At 37.7% G+C, this 23618-nt stretch overlaps 1 protein-coding gene across 1 annotated transcript in view; it reads right to left on the reverse strand.

The window, feature by feature from the left end:
- hck (HCK proto-oncogene, Src family tyrosine kinase) overlaps positions 1–23618 on the reverse strand; it is a 112197-nt gene that overhangs the window by 42002 nt on the left and 46577 nt on the right. Inside the window, exons 3-4 of the mRNA XM_028452671.1 lie at positions 1766–1799; positions 61–154 (exon numbers count right to left, since the gene is read on the reverse strand). Coding sequence (XP_028308472.1) covers positions 61–154; positions 1766–1799 — 128 coding nt within the window. The remainder of the gene's footprint in view (positions 1–60; positions 155–1765; positions 1800–23618) is intronic.

The following is a 23618-nucleotide window of genomic DNA, read 5'->3' on the forward strand; positions in this document are numbered from 1 at the left end:
TGAGCGAAAGAGGATCAAATCTGATCACATACACATAACTGTGAGTAAAGATAGACTTACTCCTCCAGGATTCTCAGCTTGTTTCCCTTCTTAAAGCCGAGGTCTCCATCATGAATGGCCTCATAGTCGTACAGAGCTATGGCGATGCTTTCTCCTACACACACACACACGCACACGCACACAGCTTATCGGCACGAGGATGAAGTAATGCTCCAAAGTTGGGCTAAATGTGGGGTCACCTGGAAATAAAATGGGGTAGCCTGAAGCATCTAGTAATAAGAAAATAAAATAAATTAATAATAAAAATTATATATTTCACATTTTTTTCATTTAAAAAAAAAAAAAGGTTTTTATTTATTTTCATTTATCTATTTAGCACAATTAAAAAAACAATACATAACATCACAGAAATAGATAGGAAGAGGCAGAAAGCTCAAAGAGCCTAAATATTCATTATTCTTTTTCAATTTAAAACAACACACACAATCTCAAACAACTGTAATGTATTTAACTTTCTCTAATTTAAATATAGTTCTAATGAAATGCAGCATAAAAAATTACTGAGCTGGCGCATATTGTCACTTTATGCACTAAACCTACTACTCTGTATTTGTAACACATTAAAACAAATACGATCAAAATACTAATTTTAGTGAAAAAGTATCTGGACGCGCTAGAAATTTGTCATATAAAAATGGTGTCACGACCCGCAAACGGTTGGGAACCACTGATTAAACACACTTTACGGGCAACCGTGGCTCAGGTGGTAGTGGGTCGTCTTCTGATCGAGAGGTTGGGGGTTCAATCCCAGTACCTGACAATGTGTCGAAGTGTCCTTGGGCAAGACACTGAACCCTAAGTTGCTCCCAGTGGTTGACCAGCGCCTTGCATGGCAGTCCTGTCCCACTGGTGTGTGAATGTGAGAGTGATTGGGTGAATGAGCTGATATGTAAAGCGCTTTGAGACTGCTTCAGTGTGGTGATAAAGCGCTATATAAAATCAAGTCCATTTACCATTTACTTTGTTATGTTGAATCTCTAATCAACACATTCAAGCCTCTCATTCAAGGACTGATGGTTTGTTTTGAAAGTAATAAATTGCATCTGAGGTTACTCACTTCTTGAGTTGTTCTTTTTCTTTTTTACGAGGTACTTTTTTACTCCTACTCAAGTACGTATTTTTAAAAGAACTTCTTCTTCTGCTTGAGTATTTATATGATGAAGTATTAGTACTTTTACTTGAGTGCCGTTGTTGTATACAAAATGACAGCACACAAAACAACATAAAGATATACTAAAATGATGACTCCAAACGCACAAAATGACAACAAAATTACTCAAACAAAAAAATAACAGAAAAACAAACAAACGTGACAATAGAAATACAGCAAAAAAAACTAATAACACAAAAATATACAAACTAACAAAAAAAAATATACAAAATGACAACAAAAATAAACAACATTACTTAACCACATAAGACAAACACTAAAATAACAGAATAACAAACAATATTAGAAACCAATCACGTTTGTGGCGCAGCTGTGATAAAAGTTGCCCATTTCTGTCGTGGAGCGTGCACAGTGTGTGTATGTGTGTGTGTGCATTGCTGTGCAAAAAATAACAATAAGATCAAGATTAAAAAAATAAAAAAATAAATATCTGGCTAAACAACCTCTTTAGGTATTTTCTTTCTGTCTGATGAGTTTGTTTATTCAGGTATGTATGTGAAACTGTGTGTTCAGTGGGTGCAATGTTTGTCTCACCGTCTGAAGAGAATGCATTGGGAGATGTTCGGGCCTGAAAAGGAAAAATACAGAGATAAATATTTCAATATAAAATAAAAAACATTGTCAATGTCACTTTCAGGCTTAAAAATAACCTCATACACACGTCCTGTGGGAGCCATAAAATAGGTGGCTGCTCGCTTGTGTTTACCTTTGTTAGGATTGGTATATTGGTGGTTGGAGTGTCACTCGGTGTGCACTATCAATTAAGCACAGGTGACTTATACAGGTGGGTTGTAAGCATGGTGGGCACATTGGAGTGGGGGGAGCTACGCGGCAAAACCCAATTTTGACCGCAAACTGACTGACAAACTGAGCACATTTGGATGCATGAGAGCGCATTTTGGAAGGGCAGTGGCTAGCCGTACGGTTGCTGTATCAATATGCCAACATTTTATTCATAAGCAACGCCACTATTTGGCTAGTTTAGGTCGCGTGACAATGACTAAACCTTACTCTATTGGGTTTTAACCTAAACCTAACCCTAACCCTAAGACCCTACGTACTTGTATTTTGGTAACCGTATCAATAGCACCGGTGGATTGTACGTACTGCAACAGTACAAATAGACATTATATTTTGGAAGCAACCTGACCGCATCTGATCACATTAGAGCGCATTCGGGCGCACTTGGGCGCAAAATGAGCGCAACTGGACACACATTGGGTGCATACATCGGACGTGGAGTGATGCCAGAGCTACTGGAGCCCGCAGCAATATGTGAAGGCAGGGCTGCCAAGTTTCAGAAAATGACAAGTGTGAAACTTAAGTGACTTGATGCGTTACAACGAAAAAAAATGTGGCCTTTTTTAACATGGCTTTGGCCTGTTTTAACATTGATTTCTTCACCTCCATGCCAGCGTCTCTCCCTGCACTGTGGCCTCCTAATGCTAGTTTTAACCAACCAGAAATTAGAAATGAAAACAAACAAGAATTTTGACAAAATACATTTATTTGTCAATATTTCATTTAAACCAACTCTCTATCATTTAGCTGGGACATGTCTCATGTTGTAGGTGTTTGTTTCAGATTTTGATGCCTTGATGACAGAGGCAGGGGGCTCCCATTTAAAACACTGTGGCTCAAGGCAGTGCTACCTTTACCTCAGCTCTCCTTGTCTGCAACAGAAAGGTGGTCATTAAAAAGCAAATCATGTAAAAAACATTAAAACATCAAGTGACTTTTGATTGAATGAATGTCTTAGCAGCAGACTCAATGTCCATAGAAATACACTATTACGTACAAAAATAATCAGATAAGAACAGTTCAAATGAACATTAGATTAGACAAGGCATTTGTTTCATTTACTGTGTATTTATGCTGATATAACCTGCAAGTGCAATTCAGCTACTAGCAGTGTTCATGACACTGGTAGTAGCTGAATAAGAGTTTTAATTAATTTAGGTTAATATCTAGCACAGACATACACACGTAGGAGTGTACAATATGAGAAAAAAAAATCATATCACGATTTATTCTTTGTAAAATCACGATCACATCACCATTTTTTTCATTGAAATCATTTAGACTATTTTTAGGTTATTTACAAATAGAAGAAACCAATTCACTTACTTAAAATCATCACCCGAAAAGGAAAAAAGGAATAAAAGACAATTTAAGACAAGGTATTTTTCAAATATTTTTTGAAATTGTATGTAAGCAATTTATCAAACTGGTTCCAAGTACAATTAACATCAAACAAAAGGGATGACATGTTCTTATAGTCACACACAGCATTAGCAACACTTGCTACATAACGAGGCAGCAGATCAGTCTAGTGATTACCATTTGCTTTATAGGTAACACACTCATATTAATAAAATCCTACTTTAAACAGTGTGTGAACCCCTCATTTCACACAGTTTGGACAATAATATCCTTTACAAGAAAAACATTACTGCTTTGGTTACATTAGGCCTGGGTGATATGAACCAATATTCATATCTCTATACGTTTCCTCAAAATGGCAATAGGCGATATAAACCATTTATTTTTTTTATCAATAGTTTTACAAGAAAAACAATTATGGGTCAAAGTCAGTGGAGCCACAAATAGCCTTTTATTAATCACTAGCAGCACAATAATGTTGCTTTTGACTTTTTCCTTCATTAAGGCTGAAATGTGATTAAATTATGTAGTGTTGCTTTTTTCAGGGCAGCTCCGAGTTGTTTAAAAAGTAGTTTTTAAAGTAAATCACATTCAAGACACTGTCCCTTTAAGAATGCCCCATTAGTTAGAGAAGAAAACACATGCATTGTTAGTAAAATAACACTATAACACACACACACACACACAGCAATAGAAACAGTGAACAAAATTGAGTAGTTACATACCATCTCAGACGGTGTATGTCCTCTAGATCTTTCTTTCTGAAAGCATGTCAACGAGTCGGTGTGTTGTGTAAGGTGCTTCTGATTGGTTTATTTTTGCTTGATGCCTGCCGTGGTTGGTTAGATTTAGGCACCAGGAGATATGGATTGGTCTGGGATTGGTTATCTCGGTTAGTCAATCAGAGTTACTCGAGCTACGGCAAGCCGTGAGGACCAAAGTTCATTATCACGAAAAATAAATAAATAAAGAGTAATGAATGGGGAAATATCAGCGTAAGAAATGTCAAGTGTGGTGTGAAAATGTGTCAAATTGTGTGACTGTCACACTCTAAGGGTGAGGCTTGGCAGCTCTGCGTGAAGTGTGCACGCGTCATCAGTCACACCCCTGGTCTTCGATCATAGCGGCAAGTTTAGATTTAATTTAATTTTAATTTAAAAAGGTCAACACCACTTCCTGTGGTGTTGACCTTTGACAGCATGTGCAGACAAGAAAAAATAAATAAATAAATAAATAAATAAATAAATAAATAAAATTACATTTCATTTTGTAAAGCAACAGCCGCAACATTATCATCATGAAAGGCGGTTTCCGAGCCAATCTACAGGCAGAATGGCTGGTTTTATGTTGGTTTTGCGCTAAGAACTGTTGGAAGGAAATCCTTCCCCTCGTCCTGCATTCAACGCTGCTGTTTGTAAGCAGCCAACTTTCTTTATGGCTGCAGACGCTGGGACGAAGGTATGACGCACCCACACACACATACACACAAGCACGCACGCACGCATTCACACACAGCGTCATTTATGAACAACGCTGTGTGTGTCAGTTTGTAGCTTACATCCACTGTAGGTGGCTGTATCGTTTGTTATTTTTGTAGCAGTTTGTTATTTTCGTGTGTTGCGCGGCCTCAGCTTTGCTTGGGAGTACAGCCTCAGCTCTTGTGACAATCCGTCTTCCTCAAGTCTGGCGGTATTCAGTACATAAATACCCATCTCAAATATACACTGAAGACTGGTGAGATTTAGTCAAATTTCTGTTCGGCAGTTTAGAGGGTAACATTTTTCTATTATTTTGTCTATTATGAAATAAAAACGAGTTCACTTCATAGTTCAGATGAGAAATAAATAATGAATTTTGATTGAAACAGATCCACATGAAAGCCCAAAAGATTCATAATTATCATTATTAATATTTTTTATTTAAATTAATACCATTTTGATAAATAGACAAATATATAATATGGCCAATAAATTGTAAAATAAGGTAATATTATTATTAAATATGTTTTATTATTCTTTAATGTCTAATTATTATTTTATTACAATTAAATATTTCATAATGATTATTTTAATAATGTTATACTTTTTAAAATAATTAATTTTTACTTCTAAAATTTTATAAAATAAAAAAAAAAATTTACAAAGTCAATTTCTATTTATTAATGTCCTTTTCCACAATGGCCTTTTTATTTCATAATGTCATTTTTCAGCAGAATGACTTGGTATGTCAATCAAAGCCAGTGGGTTGAACCTCTGCTTGATTCTTTAAGACTGATTAGTTTTCCTGGACACTGGTCATGGTCTTTCTTTGACCGACAGTGGTAAAAACGAGGTGTAGGAATGCATTAAAATGGGTAGGAATATATCATAACATAATATCAATAATAATAAAAAAATAAAGCAAGAAAAGTGCTGTGAGATGTGTCTAGCTTGAATGTATTCATTTTGAGTGAGGGAGCGTGCATGTCAGTGGAGCAGATGTGTGTGTTAAATCCTGAGTCTAGTCCGACACGGCGACTGGTCAGGTAGCGAGGTTTATGTTTACAGTACAGGTAGTTAATAAAGTACAGCTTTCAAACAACAACACAGCCTGTTGTTTCTGCGTGGTTCCACTTTTTAATGAGGTCTCTGGGATTTAACACCGGAGGAGAAGCTGCATTAAGCTCTGGAGATTAAGGATCTCCCCTGTCTCCCCCAACCACGGTTAGGAGATGAAAATAAGAAAGGTTTTAACAAAAGAATTACAACATCCACTCGGTCGTGAATGGATAATAATCTGCTTTTGGTTTGCAGTTTTTTGGCATCCATAGGTTGTTATAGGAACCACAGAAGAATGTCCGTTGTAACGATCGTTTACATAAACCAAATGGATACTATGAAAGTTAAGGGTGCATTTCTCACTAGAAGTGTCAGCAGTAACATGACCTAACCTCAACCAGCTGAAAAGACTGGGCGGAACAAGGACCCACTGAAAATGAACGCCAATACCCATACCCAACCTGGGTTGGATGGTGGGGCTAGGGGTAGAGGGGGCCGCCGCTTGTGCTATTAAGTAGTGGCACGGGGGCGGCACTCCCACCTTTATTTGCCCAACCAATCCCTCCAATTTTAATCACACCTCAACACACCACCCCCCGGAGGGTACAACCACATACACATAAAGACACAAAGGTTGGGTGGGGAGCACCACCCGCACAACAACTAAACTAAATACTTATAATCCCACATAAATGCATACTACTGACGGGCACTGTACATTACAGAAAAATACACGAAACGAAAAAAATATAAAAATGACTTAAAAAAAAAAACCCATACATTTATCATGCGTATGTCTTATAGAGTTAAACCAGGGGAATTGCACACGCTATTTTACTTTGCACATGCAAATATACCCCTTTATAATGCTACAGAGTATGTTGTTATTATTATGCCCATAATTGACAACTCTTCTTAAGCTCCCACTACATGAATACATACTTCCGACGGGCACTGTACTCGACTTAAAAAAACACACATTTACAGAAAAATACAACAAAACTAAATATTTATACTAAAAATACCAAAATTACTCCTGAATCACACTACAATAGAAACAAAAACAATAAATATACAAAAATACACCACTCCAAAAAAAAATACATTACAAAAAAATTAAAAGGAAAAAACAGCAAACATTTACCCACAAAAAGACAACAGAAAGATACACAAATACACATGACTCCAATAAACATACGTTACAGAAAAATACACCATACAAAAAAATATAAAAGTGATGAAGTCATGCACATGTCCCATAGAATTAAACCAGGAAAATTGCACCCACATTTTGCACCCGCAAATATACCCCTTATGCTCCCACATGAATACATACTTCCGACGGGCACTGTACTAGTCTATACTATAATTCAAGGGCGGTCTGTGTGGATGTGTGTGTGTAGTAAATATCTCCCGGACAAGGTGCCAGTTTGACTTGAAACTCGGTCGACGGGTTCAAAATACCCCGAGTGTGTGTATCTGTTATTTTGGAGTAAGTTGGTCATTTCAAAATGTTTATTTAAATTTTATTTCACTTCTGGACGGCCCCGAAATGAAACCTATTCAACTTTTGACCTCAGGGTGTGAGGGGGCGCTAGCGCACCATCTTCACTGCACAGCTCAAGAGTAACAGCAAGAGTCACGATTCTCTGTGGTGCCGTGCATGGAAGCAAAGCTCTGACCTCTCGGTTCAAAGGTAAAAAATTATTTTTGTTTTTTAAAAAAAGACAGCCGAATTGTAGAAAATACTTTACTTTTCTGATTGGCGCTACAATGTCTATGGAGTTTTGTTATCAGCGTCTCAAACATTCACGGGAACACACAAGGTATTTATTTATTTGATCCGCGTTCACGGAGTCAGATGTAAACACACACACACGGCTGATGGGCATGCACGGAGTAGATGGATGTAGACACACACGGAGGAGATGGATGTAGACACACACACACACACACACACACACACACACACACACAGTATTTATAATAAAAATATACTAAATGAGTAAAATAAAACAAAATCTAAACAATATTTATACAAAAAATACACATAATGATTCCAGAATCACTACAATGGCAACAAAAACAATAATTATACAAATAATGCACAAAAACACAACAGAAAGATACAAAAATACACATAATGACTCCAAAAAACATACAATACAGAAAAATACACCAAACAAAAAATATAAAAGTGAGTAAAAAAAAAAAAACAACAAACATTTATCATGCTCATATCCCACAAAATGACTCCAGAGTGGTATTCCATAAAGGAGGGTTAACAAACTTTGAGTCTGTCCATAAACTCTGGGTCAACATACCCCGCGATGGGAAACTCTGGGTATCGGATTCCATTACAGCTGGTATGAAGTGGGTTACTCAACCCTGAGTATGTAAACCTTGGGTTACTTACGTGGACGCGCGCCATCATCAATGGATCAAAGATGACTTGAGCTGCCATGTCAACCACCCGGAAAATAGTGATTTATTCACCGTAATGGGTGAAATAAGCCGGTGTTTGAGGAATATGAGCCTGTTCTAAAGGTGCGTTCAGTCTTCAGTGATTATAGTGGCTTACATCACCCGTAATTAGTCACACTTTTTGGTCACTTCATCACTTTATAGCTTCAGTGACGTGACGAGCAGTGAATAAAATGAATAAAATGTGTCTGAGGAGACGTGGCAGCAGCATAGGATGGCTGCATAGAGAGCCCTCCTGCTACACTGGATACTAAGACAGTAAATGCCGCTTGATATTAAATCATTTATATTGATTTTTAATGTAATATTGTCACCAGAGTCATCTCGACGTCCTAAAAAATGTCATAAAAGAACACTGATGCGGGACGCGAACCCGCGACCCGTCACTTTCAAGAGCAGTGTCACAATTCACTGAGCCATCATACCTTCAAAGAGATATGAGTTACAGATTTAACTGTATAACAATAAAAAAAACAATCGAGCCTTAAAAATTTATTAATTTAAATTGTCATCTCCTCCTTTATATTATCCACAGGTTTGTATTCAGAGAACTTTACTACAGACGTCAGTAGATGTTTTAATGCAGATCAACCTCTCAGTGTCTTTAACTTAATGATCTGTATCCACAATGTTATAAAGAAAACTACCGTTTGCACAAAACAAACAAACAAAAAAAACATAAAGCAACACAACATTAATGATGTGAACACGTCTGTGGTGTGTGATGTGACTAATGTGTTTCAGAGAAGAGTATTAAGGTTCATTAAAGTGTTCAGAAACGGTGTTCAGGTGGGCGGAGCCAGGTAGAAACCCAGGGTTTCTTTGATAAAACCTGCCAGCGCCCAGGTTTAGTTCACGGACAATGTTGCCATGGTAACATACTCAGAGAAGAACATACCTTGCGTTTAGGAATGGGATACTCAGAGTTTCCCTCATTTGAGCCTGAACATACTCAGAGTTTGAACATAACCCGCTTTATGGAATACCCCTCAGAATAACACTACAATGGCAAAAACAAACAATAATTAAAACAAAAAATATAAAAATTAGTTAAAAAAAACCAACGCATGTCTCATAGAATTAAACCAGGGAAATTGCACACATTATTTTACTTTGCACCTGCAAATATACCCTTTAATAATGCTACAGAGTATGTTATTATTGACAACTCTCCTTAAGCGCCCACTATATGAATGCATACTTCCGACGGGCACTGTACTAGTTTATTTAATTGCAATAACAAAACATGCATTGCTGTCTTAAAAAATTGCACTTCTTATAGTGTTGACATGAATGCCAAACACTAACACTAAGGGGTGCTGACCAATTGTCAATATTTGCCGAGTTTGGGATGAGACTGTGTTGCTCAAATGTGTGATGCACTCGTGGCGCTAGGGCTTCTCAGCATTAGTGATAGGTCTCCACACTTATTACATAAGGTGCCATTTAACTGGCTCCACCTTATATGCTTTGATTGACAGACCAGTCATCGTGCTGAAAAACATTATGAAATGAAAAGGACATTATGAAATAAAAATTTGGACCTTGTAAAAAACTTTTATTTTATAAAATCTTGGAAAATAAATAAAAAGTCATTATTTTAAAAAAGTATGACGTTAAAATAATAATTAGTCTCATAACCTTTTGGCAAAAAGGGAAATTTTAGTTTTTGAAGATGATCCAATGCAGTTTCAGTCCTTTAAGAGAGCATTCGAACATAATATTGAGGACAAAACTAGCAGTTTTAGGGATTGTTTGTATTAACTAGAGCAATACAACAGAGGTCATCCACAGCAGTTCATAAGGAGTTGTCAACACATACCTTGTAAAGGTCGTTACAATAGGGCAAAGCTTTTACTGCACTATAAAGAAAGGGTCTTTAAGTGGCCAACAATAAAATCTGAGAATGTGAAGGCATTACAAGCTTATAGATTCCTGCTGCATAAATGCTGTAATCTTATGACAGAGTATGTTTATGCATGATGTTAATATTCCTGTAACAGTTTTTTTTTTTTTTTTAATAGATATGTTTATTCATTTTCCATTTTTCCTGCAAAAACGAGAACAAACAATGAACAGAATTAACAAGTACAAAAAACAAAAACAGAAAAAACAGGACAAAGACAAGCTGAGGGCAAAATAAATCAAGCAGTAAATAATTTCCGAGCATAAACAGAAGCTTGGTAAAGGGCAAGCAATACATTGCAGTGGGAGCTTAGTAAGACAGGAAACAAGTCTTTATACAAATGCTCTTGACATTATAGCAGATATGTTTGCATCGGTATTAAGGATGTCCCGATCTGATATTGATATCGGATATCAGTCCGATATCAGCCAGAAAACGAATATCGGATTTTATCAGACTGCATCTAAAATAACCGATATAGGTGCTCTGATTTTATATATATATATATATATATATATATATATATATATATATATATATATATATATATATATTTGGATAGAACTTATATCCGTAGATGACTGTGGTTCACACTCCAACAAAGTAGGTGGCAAAATGCAGCAATAAGCCTTCACACTCTCCTCAGAGCGCACATGATCACAACAACAACATGTGTGCAGCGCTACTGGGAGATGGAGAAGTGATGTTGGCTGTGTGAGAATATTTTACCATAAACTCGAACATACTGTAGACGCTGCAGCTGAGTGCAACACTTGTTATGCACAAATTTCCCGTGGTGGCACAGAACCCGCCAAGTTTAATACGACCAACCTCATCGCGCATTTGAAGCAGCAGCATTTGATGATTTTTGATGACAGCATGAGGATTTTCGCAAGACCACCGAGGTGAAGAAACAACAAACCTCTGGCTCCTTCACTCAAGCATTCAAGCCGAAGCATTTGCAATGCGTGACAAACTCCCACGGTACGGCAAAAAGGCACTGGCTATAACAGAATAGATAGCCCAGTTTATTGTGCTCGATGACCAGCCCCTGTCGGTGGTGAGTAATGTTGGGTTTAAACACTTAATTGAGCACCTCGAGCCTCGCTACATTATTCCTAGCCGCCACTACCTTGTCGACAAAATGATACTCCAGAGGTATTTATGCATAAATAAGTTAAAAAGTGTATTGCCACACGTGGAGAAAGCTAAAGTTGTTAACTTCACCACCAACATCTGGAGCTCAGACCATCGACCACTGTCCTTATTGAGCCTGACTGTGCACTGGGTAGACGCTGACTTTACATTGCAGAGAGCGGTGTTCTATGTACATGAGATCAGAGGTTCACACACTGCTGATGCAATCACGAACGCCATGGAGGAGATGCTGCATGACTGGAAGATTGACAAAAATAAGGTCCATGTCATTTTAAGAGACAATGCTGCTAATATGAGAAAGGCTATAGATCAGCTGGGTGTGCCAAGCTTAATATGTTTTGCCCACAGTCTTCAGCTTGTAGTCCATGAAGGGGTTTGTCACAGCGAGCTGTAAGTGATGCACTAGCCAACGGGAGAAAAATAATGGGCCACCTTAAGCATTCCTCCAAGGCTTATTGGATTTATTTAGGTTATTTTTCAGGGTCTTATAATTTAATTTTTATATATTTTATTAAATTGTAGCATACTGCAGATATTTTATATTTAGGGTTAACATTGACGAACAATAAATGAATCCGTTTTTCTCATACCTCCTGTTGCTGACTATTGTTCTCTGTTTTAGTGACATCACTTAATCAAGCCTTTGCTAGCATTTCATACTACAAAATAAGTAATTATTATTTTATTTTATTCAAGAATTAAAAAAAAATAAAAATGAAGTATGCATTGTGACGGTTTGGCAGTTGTTTAATGGTTATTGTTGCTATGATTGTTAGGTTCTGTTTTTATGGGTGCCAGGGTTGGGTAGGCACTTTGCAAATCAAGACCACCAATGACAATTTCATATGTTTCTGCTGGTGTGGTCCATTCAAAATGTAAAATCACATTTTTGTATATTATTTCTTAGAGATATTATTTCTTAAAGATATAGTTTTTGAATCCTGAATCCTTTACCTGTGTTTTCCAGACACCCAAACCAAAATCCTTTTGTTGCTGTGGTCCGTAAGCCTTGGGACCCAGAACCACACTGGGGGACCTAGTGAATGACCTGCAGAGAGCTGGGACCAAAGTAACAAAGGCTACCATCAGTAACACACTACTCCGCCAGGGACTCGAATCCTGCAGTGCCAGACGTCCGGGCCCGTCTGAAGTCTGCTAGAGAGAATTTGGATGATCCAGAAGGGGATTGGGCTAATGCCATATGGTCTGATGAAACCTAAATAGAACTTTTTGGTAAAAACTCAACTTGTCGTGTTTGGGGGAGAAGGATCCATTGACCCAAACGATCTTGAATCTTTAACTCCAAACTGTACGCCAAAACAACCCACCATAGGAACATTTTCTTCCCCCAGGCTGTCACTCTGATCAACACTAAACAGTCAAAAGGTGTACTCATACTGCCAAGTCGGGCCATTCCAAGGTCACAGCAGAAATCCCCCCCTCCCCGTCCCTCCTCTGGCACGATAGAATGGACGTGATCACCAGCTCAACTCGGTTCCCACAGACAAACTCTCATCACATTACTTTATGACACATGTATGGCATTACGTCACGATTAAGCGACTCTAGGTTTGTTGTTGACAGTACATGCTGTTAATTTCATATCTTCTGTTGCGTAGGGTAACTGTACATCAAGATTTACCCAGACACATGCTCTTTTCATGGCTGGATTATATGACCAAACTGAGTTTCCCAGGGCCCCTGAGCGCAACATGTTAATTTAAATGACCATAACTCTGCTCATATTTGCTCTATCGGAGAAATTCCACCAGTTTATGAAAGAAGAAGTTGCTCTTTACAGCCAGTGTTGGTAAATTGCGATAATTTTACTCACACTTAACGGAAACATTAAAGATGCTGCTTTGTTTTGACGAAATCGACACGAGGAACAGAGAGATAACCGAGTGAGTGAGAAAGAAAGAGAGAGAGGTTAAAACAGACCAAATAGCAGACTCTCTTGGATGATGAAAACCACCATGGATGGAGGTTCAAAGGGATTTAAAAACAAAGGAGGAAACTGAGCCCATAAAGGTAAGATCAGTTTAATTTCTGGATCAATAAATGACACGCCCCTCCCTGGACATTAAAACCATGAGCTGATGCTAGTTTCCATCATCTGGTTTTGACCCATCACTTCCACAGACAACAGACAGAATAAAGTTCAGAGTCAACATGGGACCATGGGATGCACTTATTTATTGAAATGTATATTAAATGTTTATTTAATGTTGTGTAATTTTATTTTCTAGGAGATGTTTTTCATTGTTTCAATAATTTAGAGACTTAAGAAAGGTTTATATGATATGTTTCAAGAACAGACTGTTATAATGCATCACCACTAATTTCAGATTATTTTAAATCTTTGTATAAAGAGACTTTAACAGAACAACAATGATGTGCAAGGCTGCAGTAATGTTGGCTTCATACAATAACAACAACAACAACTACTGCACACACTACTAGAGAAACTTCCAGTGAATAATTTACAAATAAAAAAAAAAAAAGTTCACTGATCGTGACATTGAGATCTCAATATGCAGGCCAGACAATGGTCCTAGAGCTGGTTAGGAACGGCCCTGGTTGCCAGTGTGAGTACATCCAAAGAGTGTCAGACCTGTTGCTGTGAAATAACCCTGGAATTAAACATGTAACAACCCTGGAACAAATTGTCACTTGAATGTACAAGTACATATACATATACTATTTAGTTTAAATGTTCACCTGCACTACTAATCACTGCACTACTGCACTATTATCTTCATATTATTATTATTATCTTGTTATATTATCCTATTTAATTTTTTATTTCACTTCTGGATGGCCCCGAAATGAAACTTATTCAACTTTTGATGTTAGGGGTTGAGGGGGCGCTAGCGCACCATCTATATCTATTTCACTACACAGCTCCTCACGCGAGCAAGAGTCACGTATGCGGCCACTCCACCTCCACTTTCTCAAACACGGGAGCTCTCACTCCCACTGGTGAGTCTTGCAGACACGTTTCCCATTGTTTAAACCATATAACTGTTGCTCAATAACGCGCTGTTTCACTAGAGTCAGTATTGACCTCAACCCGTTCAATACTCCATCTGGAAAACTGCAGATTCTCTGTGGTGCCGTGCATGGAAGCTAAGCTCTGACCACTTGGTTCGAAGGTAAAACATGATTTTTGTTTATTTTAAAAAGACAGCCGAATTTTACATAATACTTTAATTTACTTACTCATGTAGTTTGGAGTTTACGTTCTGTTTTGCGCAGTTTTGTTGTTTTTCTGATTGGCGCTACAATGTCTATGGAGTTTGGTTATCAGCGTCTGAAACATTTCACGAAGCACAAACACACGGTATTTATCTATTTATAATAAAAATATACTAAATGAGTGAGGTAAAACAAAAAAATGCACAAAAAGACAACTGAAAGAATAAAAAATACACATGACTCCAAAAAATATACATTACAGAAAAATACAATGCGAGTGCACAAGGGAGATGGATGTAGACACACACACGCACGCACACAGTATTTATAATAAAAATATGCTAAATGTGTAAAATAAAACAAAAAACTAAACAATATTTATACAAAAAGTACACACAATTACAACAGAAATGCATAAAAATACACAAAATTAAATATTTATACAAAAAAATACACAAAATGACAAAAGAATCACGCTACAATGGCAACAAAAAACTATAATTATACAAAAACACAACAGAAAGATAAACAAATACAAATAATGACTCCAAAAAACATACATTACAGAAAAATACACCAAACAAAAATATATAAGTGAGTTAAAAAAAACAACAAACCTTTATCATGTTCATGTCCCATAGAACTAAACCAGGGAAATCGCACACAATGTTTTATTTTGCACCCGCAAATAAACCCTTAATAACACTAGAGTACAGAGTATGTACACCTCTTTGTACATCCAATCTTCAAAGATATACTCATTTGGCCATAATTAACTCTACTGAAGCTCCCACATGAATGCATACTTCCGACGGGCACTGTACTAGTCTATCTAAAAAGCAAGGATTGACCTCAGGGTGTGAGGGGGCGCTAGCGCACCATCTATATCTACTTCACTGCACAGCTCACTTCCGGTGCGTGCATGAGCTCCCGTGGACTTCTCTTTTCTCTTTTGAGGAAAAATACTTTTTTTTACTGTTCTTTATTTGGTGATGACATTTTGAAACTTTTATTTTCATGTTAGTTTGACCGTTCGCTATTTAGAGCGGACAGACCTCACCCAGAAGTTATTGACGGCAATGGCTGCTGTGATAAAAGCTGCACATTTCTCAGCAGCGCGCGTGTGAGATAGAACCAACGGAGGAGATTTGTGTCCAAGGTAGAAAGTCACACACACACACACCAATCAGGTGCGCTTCACTATCGATCACCGTCTACGTGTGTGTGCGTGTGTAACGGACCACCATTTAGTCCGGTTACAGTCTGTGTCACGACACCCGTCCATTGGGTGGTAGTGATTGTATTGTTGAGTCAGATCAGTAAACGGTGCTACATAGTGAAGCCCGCCTGATGATTTCTGCAGCTTCACTCACAACACACCTGCCACTACACCTAACTACTGAAAATAGATAAGTTTAGTGAAAGTTAGGCAGGCACAAACACACACTAAATGACAACAAAAAAATATGACAATGACTCAATATACACAAAACTAAATATTTATACAAAAAAATACACAAAAAACACAGAAAAATACACCAAACGACAACAAAAACATGAAAATGACTCAAAATACACTTGTTACGGCCCTGGCCTGTACTGTGGGGAGTCTGCTTGTTCTGGCAGCCGCTCCTTCTTGTTTCTCCTCATTGCAGGTGCTGATTGGCTGTGTTTTGGCCCCGCCTGCTCACTATTTCTGTCCACACCACTGGCTTTTTGGGTTTTTGGAAGGATCCCGTCCATGGGTGTGGCTGATGGCTCTCTCCTCAGCGGCATCCTCACTTATTATGCACCTTTAAGTATATTTTGATCATTTGTTAGCCCTTGGTTGTCGTTCTTTATGTTCAAGCCTGGTTTTGTTGGCATTAAATCTTGCTTTGTACACCTTTAAGACATACTTTATTATACTAATAATCCCACATGAATGCATACTTCTGACGGGCACTGTACATTACAGAAAAAAACACCAAACGAAAAAAATATAAAAATGAGTTAAAAAAACAACACATTTATCATACGCATGTCTCATAGAATTAAACCAGGGAACTTGCACACGCTATTTTACTTTGCACCTGCTAATATATACCCCTTTATAATGCTACAGAGTATGTTGTTATTATTATGCCCATAATTGACAACTCTTCTTAAGCTCCCACTACATGAATACATACTTCCGACGGGCACTGTACTCGACTTAAAAAAAACATACATTTACAGAAAAATACACAAAATTACTCCTGAATCACACTACAATAGCAACAAAAACAATATTTATACAAAAATACACGACTCCAAAAAAACATACATTACAAAAAAATTTAAATAAAAAACATTTATGCACAAAAAGACAACAGAAATATACACAGATACACATGACTCCAGAAAAATACACCGTACAAAAAAAATTAAAAGTGATGAAGTCATGCACATGTCCCATAGAATTAAACCAGGAAATTTCACCCACATTTTGCACCTGCAAATATACCCCTTATGCTCCCACATCAATACATGCTTCCGACGGGCACTGTACTAGTTTTCCAAAAAAACTGATTGGTCAAGAGGCGGGACTTTTGTACCCGCTCAGATTTTATCCACTTCATAACCTGGTACCGACCAAGTTACGTGTTCAGCCTAAGTTACCACTGTGATTTAGATAGCTTTTGTTTATTTCTGTTGTTGTTTTGTTTGTGTTTTCTGTTATTTTTGTAGTCGTCCTGTGTGTTCCTGTAATTTTGTGTTTTTGGAGTCATTTCTGTGTATATTTGTTATGTATATTTGTGTGATCAGTGCTAAACTCACCACAGTTGTGTTGCTAATATGAAGGGGGGATCATGTGTTCTCAGGCACATAGTAGCATACTCAAATAGCTATGCTACAAAAAAAAACTTAAAAAGAAATTTCCCTTTGTAGCAACACTGTTCGGGATGCTTTGATTTTGCCTCTGTCTCCTCCTAGCCTGTATGACACACCCATGAACACTCCCCTTCAGTACGTCATCCCAACACACATGGTGTTTACTTATGGTTTTTTGTGCGCTGTATTTGGCCAATTTCTACATCTCTACAATACATTAGAACAGTTATCAAAGTGAGGAATGCTAACATACGGCTGGAGGAGAAGTGTACTCTCCCGTTACGCATGCACACACACCTCATCCCGTCACCTGTCACGAGCAAATAAAGTGTCTGCATTCGCGTGTATGAACGTACAAAAACGTTGAGTTACAGTATCGCTTACCTGTGCTTTAAGTAGGGATCAAATAGTTTTTTAGTGTCAGTGTACTTATTAATCCACTTTCAAATAAGCTTTTGTTTTGAAAGCAGTCATCTGAAAAGTGTCTGGAACAAACATATGAGATCTTTTTGGGATGAGGGCTGCTTCCAAAGATGAACTCCAACTACTGTTAATAAATTGTTTCATCCTTGGGAGAGTAAGAGAACTGTTTTCGTCGCATCCAAAAATACATTTTCTCGCTGAACGCATTTTTAAAAACTAAAGGCAGGTAGCTACTACGATAACAGCAGAGTAGACGATCAATGCGCAGTTCTCTCTCAGCTGTTTGCTGTGTCTTCAGCTGTTTTGACAGAGGTGGGTACAGGAAGCAGGGAGAGGGGTGCATACATAAATTATTTGTATTTGTTAAATACATTTTGTGTCTGTACAAAAAAAATATTTGTAAAAGACGTGTCTGCAAAACAAATCTGTGTTAAAAATTATTATTTTTTTTTGTCTGCAAAAAAATCTGTGTGTGAAAACACATTCTGTCGGTAAAATACATTTTGTGTGTGTAAAAAGTATTTACATGTGTAAAAACCATTTTGTGTCTGCAAAATTGCTTTTGTGTGCATGTGAGAACTTTTCTCTTACAAGTACAAAACAAAATGCACAGATTAATTGTGACCCTGGTTTAATTGCGTTTGTGGACCAGTCAATCAGCATTCAGCTAACAAAACACCATTAACTACGGTAGTTGTACAGTGAACAAAAGTAAACCCATGAAATATTAGCAATAGACTACCAAGAGACATAGTTTACATTCAGCGCCATCTTGTTAGGTTTATGGGTACTTGCTTGTGGTTCACCATGAAAACATGAAAGCAGAATCTGCCGACGGAGACCATCAACTGTCACAAGCAGGTCCACCTCCTCCTCAATACAATCCATTCCCTCAGGCAAGCTATCCAGACCCATACCATCACAACCAACAACCAAAGTCTGTGTCTCATATGGGGTACTACAATCTTTTTGCTTAGTTACAAATATATATTGATCCTGAGAGACATATAAAAAATTCTCCACTTGCAATCCTGCAGTTTATAGGCCTATCTGTTCACCTAAGTGAACTTTGTTTGTTTTTTATAGGGAACAGACCGCACAGTTCTTCACAACTCGGAGGGAAATGACAGACGTTATGACCACATACAAGGGTGAGATTTTTAGACAAAAGAAAATGTAATTATAAAGTAAAGGAAAATTATTATTAAGAATTATGTGTTGTAACAGACTGAGCTCGCCAATCAGTGCAATATTTTAAAATAAGTGTTTTTTTTGTAGAATTACCCAGTGACATTGCTAGGTACGTGTCCTGTGTCCCTGACGCATAAAAATCTAAAAGGACGCATTAAATCCACTATCTACTATGGGGCGACCGTGGCTCAGGTGGTAGTGGGTCGTTTTCTGATCGAGAGGTTGGGGGTTCGATCCCAGTACCTGACTATGTGTCAAAGTGTCCTTGGGCAAGACACTGAACCCTAAGTTACTCCCAGTGGTCGACTAGCGCCTTGCATGAGAGCGATTGGGTGAATGAGCTGATATGTAAAGCGCTTTGAGACTGCTTCAGTGTGGGGATAAAGCGCTATATAAAATCAAGTCCATTTAGTCCATTTATCCATGCGTCCCATGTGTTGTTTTTCCCATGAAAAACAACACATTGTTTAAAATCAACAACTTATGTTTAAAATCACAGTAATTAGCAAAAGAAACCTAGCCGTCAGTGGACCCCTTTACGCATTACCTCAGCGCAAACATGATACCATTGAGTACATACTAGTTTAGCCAATTAGCCAGTTAACGCGGATTTCATTTCAAAATGTTTCCTGGGACCGCTTATTAAGTGCACCGCCCTCCCCCCTGAAAGCTTTGTCCGTGCTTCGTGTCGCTTTAATCATCTTCACCTGCTCAGTGTTCAAACTGTTGTGTCTGGCTAACTAAGAATAACTCTGTGTTGTCCTTTAGTTCTTTTTATTCCAGCCTTTTGTCCGTGCCTCGTAGGTAGACATTCACAGTCAGCAAGCTAACTCAACTACAAACGTTTCAATGGGAACTTCTGGTTTACAAAATAAAAGTTCGTTGGAGCAACGTTATTAGAATGTTACATTCGAACAACATCTCATCAGAGCTACAGAAGAGAGGATAATTTAAATTAGGTTAATTTAAACTAAGTTGATCAAATTCGGTGACAATGCTGTTCTCATACATCTTTATATGACATATAAATAATTAAAAAGGAGCAGTCAGAATAATCCATGTCACTACAATTTATATCTATCAATCAATCTTTTATTTGTATCAGGGATGTAGCGATTAATCGTAAGGCAGTTAAAAATCAATTCATAGGTATCACGGTTGATATCGCTTTTCTGAAAATTGAATCGCAGTACTTTTTTTAACCAGCAGAAGACGCTATCCAGAAGTGTAGGCGGCGGGCGGAGTCTGCTAATACTTTCTTTCTGGCCACCTTCTACTCTTAAATATGTTAATAAATGATTAATTACCCCTTTAGCACCGAAAGAATATCTGTAATATTACTTGAATATCTGTAAAAGACACGTTTTTCTATTAGCTCTGTGTGCTAGCATAGCTTCTCTTCTTCACTGCTAGAATATCTGCATGCCAACCGACCACTGCGTTACCAGCGCCCTCTGCTGGTCCAAATAAATATGACGTAAATCAGTGCAATCACGGTTTTTTTTTTTTTTTTTTTTTTTTTTTTTTTAAGTCCAATTGTTAAGGCACAAAATACATTTTCAGTTGCACTTTTAAAAAGAAAAAGTGCAGTTTTGCATAGTTTATTATAGAACCAGAATTTAAATTAATAGGCTTCTTCATTTGTATTATTCCTTTATTTATTTCATTCAAGATTTATTTTTAGATAAATTGCATTGTTTTGAATAGTTTATCAAGGAATTCTTTTGACAATGAAAAACATTATTTTCTAGTTTTTTTTCCCAAAAAAAAAAAAATAAAGGTATAATTTTTCAATCATCATTTGTCTACAGTCCCATTTTGTAAAATAAATCGTGAGAGAATCGTATCGTGAACCCAGTATCGTGAATCGAATCGTATCGGGAGTTGAGTGAATCGTTACATCTCTAATTTGTATAGCGCCAAATCATAACCAATGGTATCTCAAGACACTTTACAGTAGAGCAGTCTTAAGGACGGACTCTTCATTTTATGGATACACATATGCATATATACGTATATACACATACATATGTATCCCACACCCAACATGAATTCATCATGGCGGCAAGGAAAACCTTCTGTTAAGCAGCAGGAACCTTGTGTGGATCCCATTCCTATGATGAACAGCCATCCACGTTATGCTGTGTTGGGTGTGTGCAGAGGAAAGGGTGGAGACAGAGTTGTTGAGACTCTGTAACTCCACACTGAGGATCCCACGGACCTGCAAGACAAAAGCCAGAAGGAGTACAGGAGCAAACACACAAGGGAAAAAGCAGACATAGAGGGAGTGTTAGAGAGAGGAATGGGACCCTCTCCGGTCCCTCTCTAACCTAAATGACCTCTCTCTTAACGCCCTCTCCAACCGAGCATGCCAGACCCCCCCTGGCAGTCTATGCCTATTGCATCTTAACTATGAGCTATGAGCTGGTTCCTAACTAAAAGCTTTACCAAAGAGGAATGTTTTGAGCCTAACCTTAAAGGTAGAGAGGGTGTCTGCCCCCCGAACCGTGGTTGGTAGATGGTTCCAGAGAAGTGGGTCCTGATAACTGAAAGCTCTTCCACCTATACTACTTTTAGAGACAAATGGAACAACGAGTAGGCCAGCATTTTGAGAGCGTAGTGTTCTGGGGGGATTGTATGGCACTACAAGCTCCTTGAGATAGACTGGTGCCTGTCCATTTAGGGCTTTATAAGTACGAAGAAGAATCTTGAATTCTATTCTATATTTTATGGGAAGCCAATGCAGAGAGGCTAATACAGGAGTAATGTGATCTCTTCTCCTAGTTTTAGTCAGTACACGTGCTGCAGCATTTTGAACCAGCTGAAGTGTCTTAAGCGACTTGCTCGGGCAGCCTGCTAAAAGAGAATTACAATAATCCAGTCTAGAGGTAACAAAAGCATGGACTAGCTTTTCGGTGTCGCTCTGAGACAGGATTGGTCTGATTTTAGCAATGTCACGGAGATGAAAGAAGGCAGTTCTTGAAGTTTGTTTTATGTGAGAGTTGAAGGATAAATCCTGATCAAATAGAACCCCAAGATTTCTAACAGTTGTGCTTCATGCCAGAGTAATGCCATCTAGGGCAGTTAGGCTAGCATAGGTTTCTCCAAAAAAAAAAACCCACGGAATTTGGGGGAAAAAAATGGAATTTGGGAAAAAATAAAACAGAAATTGTAAAAAAAATAGAACAGATTTTATAGGGGCCTAAGTCAAATATACGAACTTCTTAGTAGTAAGCAGTGATATATTGCTAGGTACGATACATTGTGAACATCAACTCATGTTTAAAATCACAGTAACTAGCAAAAGAAAGCTAGCTGTCAGCGGACTCCTTTACATCTTAAATCAGCGCAGACATGATCGCCTTGTGCTTGTACATGCTAGTTTAGCCGCTACAACAACAATCAGCCAGTTAACTAGCTGCTTACAATACACCACAAACATATATGCATCATTTTATTTTTCCCAACAGACTTTGCACTGTTAGTTAAGTTACATTTTGTGCTATAAGTTTCATAGTGATTGACTCATTTCATTTGATTTTCTTGATCTTCAGACAAGAAGATTTTGGTGACAATTTATTTTTTGACTCTGTCATTGATTGAATTGATTATACTTTATTAATCCCCGAGGGAAAATTCAGTTTCAGTTACTGTTCAGTTCATGATGATGAGAATGTTTTGTTTGTGTTAAAATCAGCACTTTTATTGATAATTTATTTTTGTACAACAGACACCATTTTGTTTTCATTTGAATTCTATTTGTTTAATTTTAGATAAATTTTGAACATTTGAAATTTTGTAAACAGTTAACAACACTTAAAGTTAATTCCAGTCGCTTTGCGCATGTGCGACTTGTGGCGATGACGTGCTGGTTGACGACATAATCCAACATGGTGGCCCGGAATAGAGCTGACACTATTTAATAAGAGCCTTAAAAGACATGGATATAATGAAAAAAGGGGATAGAAGGAGGCATAAACAAGCGGACATTAACACCGACACATGGATTTACCACACACATGGAGATCAGCAAACAGAACAGGCTTCATCTTACGGGTGAAGCTTGTTCACCTGGAGGCGGAGTAAATGCGTCCCAATACTGCTGCACAGGCTGTAATATCACCAAGTTCATCATTATAATGGTTGTTAGAGCTACTATCTTTACTATTTATTCCTGGTTATTGTTTTCCAGAGTTTTACCGGAAATTAGCTCATATCCCTCTTCTGCTCCGTGGACCAAAGTGTGTTATTGTTGAGCTGTTGCTTCAAAATACAATCAAAATAAAGGTGAAAACAGTTCTCATGTGTGGTCTTCTGTGTTACAGCCAACAATAAAATGTTTGTTGTGCGTTTCTCCCATTCGACGTGAAACGTCACGTTCTCCCCCTGTCCAATCAGCGCTTACCCAATCCCCAGTCCTAAAGCAGAATTAACCAAAGCCAAATAAACCAGTTTCCTATGTAAACCTCAATTC

This window comes from Gouania willdenowi, chromosome 7, assembly GCF_900634775.1.
Source record: "Gouania willdenowi chromosome 7, fGouWil2.1, whole genome shotgun sequence".
NCBI lineage: Eukaryota > Metazoa > Chordata > Actinopteri > Blenniiformes > Gobiesocidae > Gouania > Gouania willdenowi.